The sequence below is a fragment of the Oncorhynchus masou genome, chromosome 21 (genome assembly GCF_036934945.1).
Source record: "Oncorhynchus masou masou isolate Uvic2021 chromosome 21, UVic_Omas_1.1, whole genome shotgun sequence".
NCBI lineage: Eukaryota > Metazoa > Chordata > Actinopteri > Salmoniformes > Salmonidae > Oncorhynchus > Oncorhynchus masou.
In genome coordinates this window covers 54,477,494-54,487,501 of record NC_088232.1, presented here as the reverse complement: position 1 = coordinate 54,487,501, position 10,008 = coordinate 54,477,494, and the positions used below count along the sequence as shown (strand labels likewise).

Sequence of the window (10,008 nt, the reverse complement as noted above, 5' to 3'; positions counted from 1 at the left end):
CCAGAGACGTGTTTCCATCAAATTGTGTTGTTACAGGTGAAAGGCTGCGTGTGATCTATTTTATTTGTCTTTATTTAACTTGGCAAGTCAGTTAAGAACAAATTCTTATTTTCAATGACTGCCTCAGAACAGTGGGTTAACTGCCTGTTCAGGGGCAGAACGACAGATTGTACCTTGTCAGCTCGGGGATTTGAACTTGCAAACTTCCTGTTACTAGTCCAACGCTCCAACCACTAGGCTACCCTGCCACCCCAATGATGACGTAGTGCACATACCTTTTGTGGCGCACATACCTCTTATGGTTTCGAAACATCTTTGATGGACAGGCTAATAATCTTTGTTCGTGTAGAGAACTTGGTGGCCAGAAAGGCTAAACTAGGGCTATTGTGTGTGTGTGTGTGTGTGTGTGTGTGTGCGTGTGTGTGTGTCAGTGGAGGCAGTTTGGAGGAGCTATAGGAGAACGTCCTCTTTGTATTGGCTGGAATGAAATAAATGGAACGGTATCAAAAAACACATCAAACATATTGAAACCACGTTTGACCCCGTTCCATTTATATAACATCTTCTGGTGTGTGTGTTGTTGTTCGGTTTGCCAATGAGCAGAATCCAACATTGCATAATGATTATATCACGCCTGTGATTCCCACTCCCGTACAACAGGTGGCGTAAGTGTACATCTATGTAGCTTGACAACAGGCCTTGTCTGTCGAAGGAGAAAATGCGGAAATTGACATTGCGTTTGTTTTGGGGATCTTTATTTTTTTGGTGGGGGAAGGCGATGTCAAGGCATAAATAACACTACTCGTCAAACAATGAACAAATAACTTCACCAAAAAAATAAATGTATGATTTCGCTTTAGCTACCAAAACAAGGCTACAGGTAAGAATCCCCCCCATTAGTCGAAGGGGTCTGTTGTAAGGCAAATGGCCAGGCATGGCCTAGCTACCTTTAGCAACCTTTTGACGATAGTATCTTCTGAGTAAACCACATTTCCATCCACAGTTTTTTTTATCTATTGTGAAGTCGTACTGTATAAAAAGAAAAATCACAAACCCTACAGCTGTGGCAATAGATACATTTGTTCGTTTGACATGGTGGGATATTTTTTGTGTCAGTAAAATGTAATTATGTGAGAAACAGCTTGTGGGGAAACATATCGAAGTGAATTTGTGGTTCACACGTGATGCCGTGTGGTTCTGCCACTATGGATCAGTAGACCATGTAGTTTATTAAACTACAGATTAAATATATTATAATGAATTTCACAGGGTGGTGAAAGTGCAAGGTGATGAGCTTGATGCACCTTTCCAATAAACCTCAACGGTCTAATTCTGGTGTCATGGTGACTGATGGGTTTACTGCCTTATTGACAAATAAAAATATACCTGCTCTTATCCATAATAAACTCATGTAGACTCAAATCAAATAATAATACTGTGTGCTGCCACTGTTTTAAAACAGATACAGTAAGTAAATATTTTGCATTTGTTAAATTATTTTTTATTACCTTTATTTTACTAGGCAAGTCAGTTTAAGAACAACTTCTTATTTTCAATGACGTCCAAGGAACAGTAGGTTAACTGCCTGTTCAGGGGCAGAACGACAGATTTTGTACCTTGTCAGCTCGGGGATTTGAACTTTCAACCTTTCGGTTACTAGTCCAATGCTCTAACCACTAGGCTACAAGGCCCTCTATTTTCATAGAGGGCCTTTCTAAAACCGTACCGCAATTGGGAATTTATTCAAGTTTAGATGTAGTATTTGGCTGCCAGTGCCGTTTCGCCTCTCAGGAGAGCATGTAAGGTCATTGGACTATAAAGGTGTTCGCATACAGGTTCAGTTTGCTCCTAGCAGGACTCGGCTAAGAGAAGCGACCGTCTCGCATACTCCCTAATGGCCTTCGCTTGGAAAACTTGGAGGGAAAAAAGCGGCAATATTACGGTTTGTCCCTGTTGTCGTAGCAACAGCATAGCCAGAAACACTTCCTCAAAATATTCGGAATTAATCATTGATAAATCATGGAATCTGTCACTAATTTTGACGGTTTTGCCGAAGAGGTATTAGTGGCACAATTTTACATCTTCCTAACATGTTTGGTGCAGTATTTCTCAAGTGAAAAAAATTGCATGGAAACTCGTCCTCTCTCGTTGAATGACAACCAAAAGTTAATTTTCCCACTCCTACGAGGAGTTGTACTGTTGACCAACCACTGACAAAGGGGTCAGCTACTGACCTTTGACTTGCCTCAACAACAACAACAAAAGCCGAAAACCAAAACGAACAAAAACATCACCAAATGTTGTAGTAATATATGTGCCAATTGTTTCGCCTGGGAAGCATTCAGCTTAAAGAGTCCAGTTAGGCTCCTTCACTCCATTACAGGGCTAGATAAAAACCCAAACCCCATATAGCTAACGTTAGCCAGCTACATGTACCTTACAATGTTAGCCTTCAATTTAGTAGCTTAGCCCGGGATAGGGAACTGACTTTCCGTGGCAATAATTGAATACATTGGAAAATAAGGGATGTTTTTTTTCTATATATTTTTTTAAGCAAGGGACATGTGATTGCGGATTAGTAAAAAAAATAAAAATGTATTGGTCGTATGTATAGGATGCACATGGTATACACCATCCAAGACGTGCTTGATTACTTGTAGGTTCCTTCTGGACAATGTAACAACAAAGAAATAAGAAATAATACAAGATAAGAGTATGACCATAAAGTAACTGCCTCAGTAGAAGAGAATAAACATTTTAGCATCAGTATAATACAGGAAGGTACAATTTTTGCACATGCGTGGGGGAAGGGGGCGGGGGGGGGCAACTAGCTAACAAGCCATCAAATGATGTAACAGTCCTGCATTCCATACAGACTTTTTTAAATTTTTTTATTGTATTTTACAGGTTTTGTGCATCACAGGAGAGATGGCGTCAGTGAAAGACAGCAGTCAAACACTCCTGCTCAATGTCATCACGAAAGATAAAGAGGAGGAAATGAAGATTTGGGAATGTGATGATTACCCAGGTAAGGAAGAGCAGGTTTTCTCGTCCGACGGCAACGGTGTCTGCTGGTTTTCATTACTTACCTTTTTAGCCAGACAGATTGATTACGTTATCTTTTTTTTAAAGACACTATCCTATTTTTCATTTGCTGTTGTGGCTTGAGCACGGCAGATTAAAAGACATACTTGAGTTATTTGGTTGTTTGCGTGACACTTTGTGACATGGTTTTTAGTAATAAATAAATACATTTATCCCCTGCAAGTTGACTCGTTTCAATACTATGGTTTTGATGGTATGTATATTGCAGCTTTTGACATGTTCTTCTGTTCTCGTTCACACAGCAGAGAGTCCAGAGGTGGTGTCAGAAAAGGTGACAGACAGAAGTCAAACACTGGGGCCGAACGTCATCATTAACAGAGAGGAGAAGGAAGACATTGGGGAATCTGTCGATCCTGGTAAAAATGAGGTTTTATGTAGAATTTTTAGACCTGTCAAGAGTATTCATTTAAAAAAAAAAATGTTTTAATTTTTTTAATGAGTTGATTAATCTCAAATTAAAGGTGCTCACCAGTGGTAGTAGAACTCATTGTAAATAGAATACATAGCCTAATTAAATTAAGGTAAAATAAACCTAGGTAGTATAAAATAAAAGGGTAGCCCCACCATGGATCTCCATACACTTCAAGCAGAGAAATCTCCCATTTTAAAGCAGAGTTGTTTATATCCATTTTCAGTACTGCTTAATTGTGCACGTCTTTTATTATAATTTGATGCAATGATTGTGTTACACCTGGTCATCTGTTGTTCTGCTGTCATTCACACAGGAGAGACCCCGAACTCCTCTGACCAAGTTGAGACATTTCCTGCTTCAGTCAAGCATCGTCGGAAAGTGAGCAAAGTGAAGAAGCCTCACCGCTGTCCTCACTGTGAGAAGAGTTTCCCATTCCCATCATATCTTGAAAGACACGTGCGTAAACATTCTGGAGAGAAGCCTTATTCCTGCTCTGACTGTGGGATGAGTTTCTCCCAACTGAGTGGCTTGAACGTGCACCATCGAACGCACACTGGAGAGAAGCCTCACCGCTGTCCTCACTGTGAGGAGAGTTTCCCATTCCCATCATATCTTGAAAGACACGTGCGTAAACATTCTGGAGAGAAGCCTTATTCCTGCTCTGACTGTGGGATGAGTTTCTCCCAACTGAGTGGCTTGAACGTGCACCATCGAACGCACACTGGAGAGAAGCCTCACCACTGTCCTCACTGTGAGAAGAGTTTCCCATTCCCATCATATCTTGAAATACACCTGCGGAAACATTCTGGAGAGAAACCGTACTCCTGCTCCGACTGTGGGAAATGCTTCACAACATCAAGTCATCTAACCTCTCATCGGAGAACTCACACAGGGGAGAAGCCTTACTCCTGCTCTGACTGTGGGAAGAGTTTCCCATTCCCATCATATCTTGAAAGACACCTGCGGAAACATTCTGGAGAGAAGCCTTACTGCTGCTCTGACTGTGGGAAATGCTTCACCACATCAAGCAATCTAACGCTTCATCAGAGTGCACACAAGGGAGAAGCCTTGGAGCCAATTTGAGTTCAAAAGAATTAACCCAAAAAGAAAAAGAAGGGAAATGAAAAAAATAATTGTGAAGTAATGCATGATGAAACTGAAATGTAAAAAACAAAAACAATTATGTCAACAAAAAAAGTGAATTTGTATGAAAGAAAATGTGGAATTCAAAACACATTGAAAATGATTTTCAAAGCATTCAGTTGATGTTTGCATCCAATCCTTAAAGTTGATTTGGTCAAATAACTTGTTTTCGCTCTTAGATTATTTTATTCCACCTTCAAGTCATCTTTTCTCTCTTCCAGGTTTTGGTACTCTTGACATGGAGGCAGGGTTAGAGGGGATGGGCGTGTCCAATGTTTGAGGGGATGGGCGTGTCCAATGTTTGAGGGGATGGGCGTGTCCAATGTTTGAGGGGATGGGCGTGTCCAATGTTTGAGGGGATGGGCGTGTCCAATGTTTGAGGGGATGGGCGTGTCCAATGTTTGAGGGGATGGGCGTGTCCATTGTTAGAGGGGATGGGCGTGTCCATTGTTAGAGGGGATGGGCGTGTCCAATGTTTGAGGGGATGGGCGTGTCCGATGTTAGAGTGGATGGGCGTGTCCGATGTTTGAGGGGATGGACGTGTCCGATGTTTGAGGGGATGGACGTGTCCGATGTTAGAGGGGATGGGCGTGTCCGATGTTAGAGGGGATGGGCGTGTGCGAAGTTAGAGGGGATGGGCGTGTGCGATGTTTGAGGGGATGGGCGTGTCCGATGTTTTGAGGGGATGGGCGTGTCTGATGTGAGGGGATGGTCGTGTCCCATGTTAGAGGGGATGGGCGTGTCCCATGTTAGAGGGGATGGGCGTGTCCGATGTTTGAGGGGATGGGCGTGTACGATGTTAGAGGGGATGGGCGTGTCCAATGAGCCACAGCCTTGGAGTGGCAGCATTCCTCCAGTACCCCCCCCCAACAGGACACATTCTTATTGGACAAGCACACCTGATTCAACTTGTCAATCAAGTCCTCAATTTTTATTTTTTTACTTTAACATTTATTTAACAAGGCAAGTCAGTTTTAAGAACAAATTCTTATTTTCAATGACGACCTAGGAACCAGTGGGTTTAACTGCCTTGTTCAGGGGCAGAACGACAGATTTGTACCTTGTCAGCTCGGGGGATTCGATCCAGCAGCCCTTTCAGTTACTAGTCCAACGATCTAACCACTAGGCTACCTTGCCTCAATGAGCTGAATGAGGTGTCGGGCTAGAACAAAAATGTGTAGTGTTGGAGACCAGGGTTGGGAAACACTGTCCTAACCAATCGGTTACTTGCACAATGTCGTAAAAACAACTTCCTGGTAATAAAGGTCATGGAAATCTGTATCCTGGCGAACGGCTTCGTTTTTAAGCTACTTTATTTTGTTTACCTGTATTAGCAATTTCTCTCAAGTCTCCCATTTGTAACAGTAGTGCACTATATTGGGAATAGAGTGTGATTTGGGACGTGACCTGTGTTTCAGAGCAGGGTCCGTAAGTTGCTTGGACACTACAGAAAAACAAACCAAAATGACATACGGTGCATTCGGAAAGTATTCAGACCCCTTGACTTTTTTCACATTTTGTTACGTTACAGCGTTGTTCTAAAATGGATTAAATTGTTGTTGTTGTTTTTTTTACCCTCATCAATCTACATACAATTACCACATAATGACAAAAAAACAAAATATAATATTTCTTGGAACTTTTAAGCCAACAATACGTTTCTGTCCATTTCTGTTTTATTTATTCCATTTGTTATTTGTTCAATTGGTGTGTGTGTGTGTGTGTGTGTGTATGTGTGTGTGTGTGTGTGTGTGTACGAAAGCGTGTTTTTAGATACACTCCTGTTTCTTGCGTGTGGTCAGATTTCTACACAGTAGATTTCTCATCCAACTCGAGCTCAGGTCTCCCGTGAGATGCTTGATGTACATCCCTACACCTCTCCCTTGTCTGTTTCTGTGTCTATTATAGAGAACATGTTCCTTTCAATGTCCACCACGGCGCTGGGAATAGTGTCTGATAGCTAAGGATGGGAATGGAATAAAAAGGTGTAATGAAGACCTGGTTGTAGATGCAGAAAGGGCACGAAGGAGGAAGAAGGAGACGCGTTCTGTCTCCTAGAGGTGAACGTACTTTGGTGTCGAAAAGTGCAAATCAATCCCAGAACAACAGTAAAGGACATTGTGAAGATGCTTGAGGAAACAGGTACAAAAGTATCTATATCCACAGTAAAAACGAGTCCTATATCGACATAACCCTGAAAGGCCGCTCAGCAAGGAAGAAGCCACTGCTCCAAAACCGCCATAAAAAATGCCAGACTACGGTTTGCAACTGCATATGGGGACAAAGATTGTACTTTTTGGAGAGATGTTTTCTGGTCTGATGAAACAAAAAATCCTATAGAAAATGTGTGGGCAGAACTGAAAAAGAGTGTGTGCGAGGAAGGAGGCCAACAAACCTGACTCAGTTACGCCAGCTCTGTCAGGAGGAATGGGCCAAAATTCACCCAACTTATTGTGGGAAGCTTGTGGAAGGCTACCTGAAACATTTGACCCAAGTTAAACAATTTAAAGGCAATGCTACCAAATACTAATTGAGTGTATGTAAACTTCTGACCCACTGGGAATGTGATGAAATAAATCAAATCTGAAATAAATCATTCTCTCTACTATTATTCTGACATTCCACATTATTAAAATAAAGTGGTGATCCTAACTGACCTAAAATTGAATTTTTGCTAGGATTAAATGTCAGGAATTGTGAAAAACTGAGTTTAAATATATTTGGCAAAGGTGAATGTAAACTTCTGACTTTAACTGTATGTAAGTGAAGCCTGATTTTATTTTAATGATGAGGAAATTATTAAATTGTGCACAGTATCGTAGGAAATACACGTCTGTTGTTGTATGCATCTGTTGGTCAACAGATACCTTTAAAAAAAAGTAGGGGCATGGATCAGAAAACCAGTCAGTATCTGGTGTTACCCCCATTTACCTCATGAAAACCAGTCAGTATCTGGTGTGACCCCCATTTACCTCATGAAAACCAGTCAGTATCTGGTGTTACCCCCATTTACCTCATGAAAACCAGTCAGTATCTGGTGTGACCCCCATTTACCTCATGAAAACCACTCAGTATCTGGTGTGACCCCCATTTACCTCATGAAAACCACTCAGTATCTGGTGTGTGAAACCAGTCCATGAAAACCAGTCAGTATCATTTACCTCATGAAAACCAGTCAGTATCTGGTGTGACCCCCATTTGACCCCCATTTATGAAAACCAGTCAGTATCTGGTGTGACCCCCATTTACCTCATGAAAACCAGTCAGTATCTGGTGTGACCCCCATTTACCTCATGAAAACCAGTCAGTATCTGGTGTGACCCCCATTTACCTCATGAAAACCAGTCAGTATCTGGTGTGACCCCCATTTACCTCATGAAAACCAGTCAGTATCTGGTGTGACCCCCATTTACCTCATGAAAACCATCTGGTTACCCCCATTTACCTCATGAAAACCAGTCAGTATCTGGTGTGACCCCCATTTACCTCATGAAAACCAGTCAGTATCTGGTGTGACCCCCATTTACCTCATGAAAACCAGTCAGTATCTGGTGTGACCCCCATTTACCTCATGAAAACCAGTCAGCATCTGGTGTGACCCCCCCCATGAAAACCAGTCAGTATCTGGTGTGACCCCCATTTACCCCATGAAAACCAGTCAGTATCTGGTGTGACCCCCATTTACCTCATGAAAACCAGTCAGCATCTGGTGTGACCCCCATTTACCTCATGAAAACCAGTCAGCATCTGGTGTGACCACCATTTGCCTCATGCAGTGTGACACATCTCCTTCACATAGAGTTGATCAGGCTGTTGATTGTGGCCTTCACACAACCTCTTCAATGGTTGTGTGAAGTTGCTGGATATTGGTGGGAACTGGAACACGCTGTCGTACACGTCGTTCCAGAGCATCCCAAACTGGGGTACGCCAAATGAAAATGTAATTCACATTTTCAAATATATATATATATATATATTATTTTTTGTTTCTATTCTTCACATTTTCAAACAGTCCATTTATATTTTCCAACGGGGCTCTACATTTGGTTGAGGTCTTTCTCCTGAGTAGCCTCGTTTCACTGCCAGAAATAATCTAGTGTTCAGTGAAATAACAACACAATGTCAAATACAGGAAGTCTAGTCAAGTAATCAACATCCAATCACATTAACCGTTACTCTCTAGCGGGAATTCCACTAACGGTCTGTATGAAGCCAAACGTAGCTGCTGCTCATGTTGGTATCTGTACTGATGGTGCAAAAGCCATGAGACATAGTGGAGTGGTAACGTGTGTGCAAGCAGTTGCTCCCGACACCACTTGGGTACACTGCAGCAGTCACCGAGAGGCTCTTGGGTCACTGCAGCATCCACCGGGAGGCTCTTGGGCACACTGTAGTAGTCACCGAGAGGCTCTTGGGTCACTGCAGCATCCACCGGGAGGCTCTTGGGCACACTGCAGTAGTCACCGAGAGGCTTTTGGGCACACTGCAGCAGTCACCGAGAGGCTCTTGGGTCACTGCAACATCCACCGGGAGGCTCTTGGGTCACTGCAGCATCCACCGGGAGGCTTTTGGGCACTCTGCAGTAGTCACCGAGAGGCTCTTGGGTTCCCTGCAGCATCCACTGAGAGGCTCTTCGGTACACTGCAGCATCCACTGAGAGGCTCTTGGGTCACTGCAGCATCCACGGAGAGGCTCTTCGGTACACTGCAGCATCCACTGAGAGGCTCTTCGGTACACTGCAGCATCCACTGAGAGGCTCTTGGGTACACTGCAGCATCCACCGAGAGGCTCTTGGGTACACTGCAGCATCCACCGAGAGGCTCTTGGGTACACTGCAGCATCCACCGAGAGGCTCTTGGGTAGACTGCAGCATCCACCGAGAGGCTCTTGGGTACACTGCAGCATCCACCGAGAGGCTCTTGGGTACACTGCAGCATCCACTGAGAGGCTCTTGGGTACACTGCAGCATCCACTGAGAGGCTCTTGGGTACACTGCAGCATCCACCGAGAGGCTCTTGGGTAGACTGCAGCATCCACCGAGAGGCTCTTGGGTACACTGCAGCATCCACTGAGAGGCTCTTGGGTACACTGCAGCATCCACTGGGAGGCTCTTGGGTAGACTGCAGCAGTCACCGAGAGGCTCTTATATGTAAGATGGTTAAATAAATAGTTAAATATTATAAATAGTTAAATAAAGAGCAAAATGATTGAATATTATTATATTATTATTTGTGTCCTGGTCCTAGAAGAGCTCTTTGTAAACTTCCCACAAGCCGGGTTGTGACAAAAACTCACACTCATTCTTATGTTTAATAAATGTATCGTATAGTGTGTGTGTGGCAGGCTTA

At 43.1% G+C, this 10,008-nt stretch overlaps 1 protein-coding gene across 1 annotated transcript; it reads left to right on the top strand.

The window, feature by feature from the left end:
- Window positions 1-711: 711 nt before the first annotated feature.
- LOC135508540 (zinc finger protein 239-like) lies at window positions 712-7,253 on the top strand. The gene is made up of 4 exons (XM_064928794.1): window positions 712-880; window positions 2,908-3,028; window positions 3,348-3,461; window positions 3,831-7,253. The coding sequence occupies exons 1-4, from the start codon at window positions 842-844 to the stop codon at window positions 4,598-4,600; spliced, it is 1,044 nt and encodes a 347-aa protein (XP_064784866.1). The 5' UTR covers window positions 712-841; the 3' UTR covers window positions 4,601-7,253.
- Window positions 7,254-10,008: the final 2,755 nt, after the last annotated feature.

What these genes read in the sequence shown, in the direction of transcription:
- LOC135508540 (XM_064928794.1), top strand. Translation starts at nt 842, where the DNA reads ATGTATGATTTCGCTTTAGCTACCAAAACAAGGCTACAG. An exon ending in GGAATGTGATGATTACCCAG is followed by an intron (nt 3,029 to 3,347) that starts GTAAGGAAGAGC and finishes TCGTTCACACAG; the next exon opens with CAGAGAGTCCAGAGGTGGTG. An exon ending in TGGGGAATCTGTCGATCCTG is followed by an intron (nt 3,462 to 3,830) that starts GTAAAAATGAGG and finishes TCATTCACACAG; the next exon opens with GAGAGACCCCGAACTCCTCT.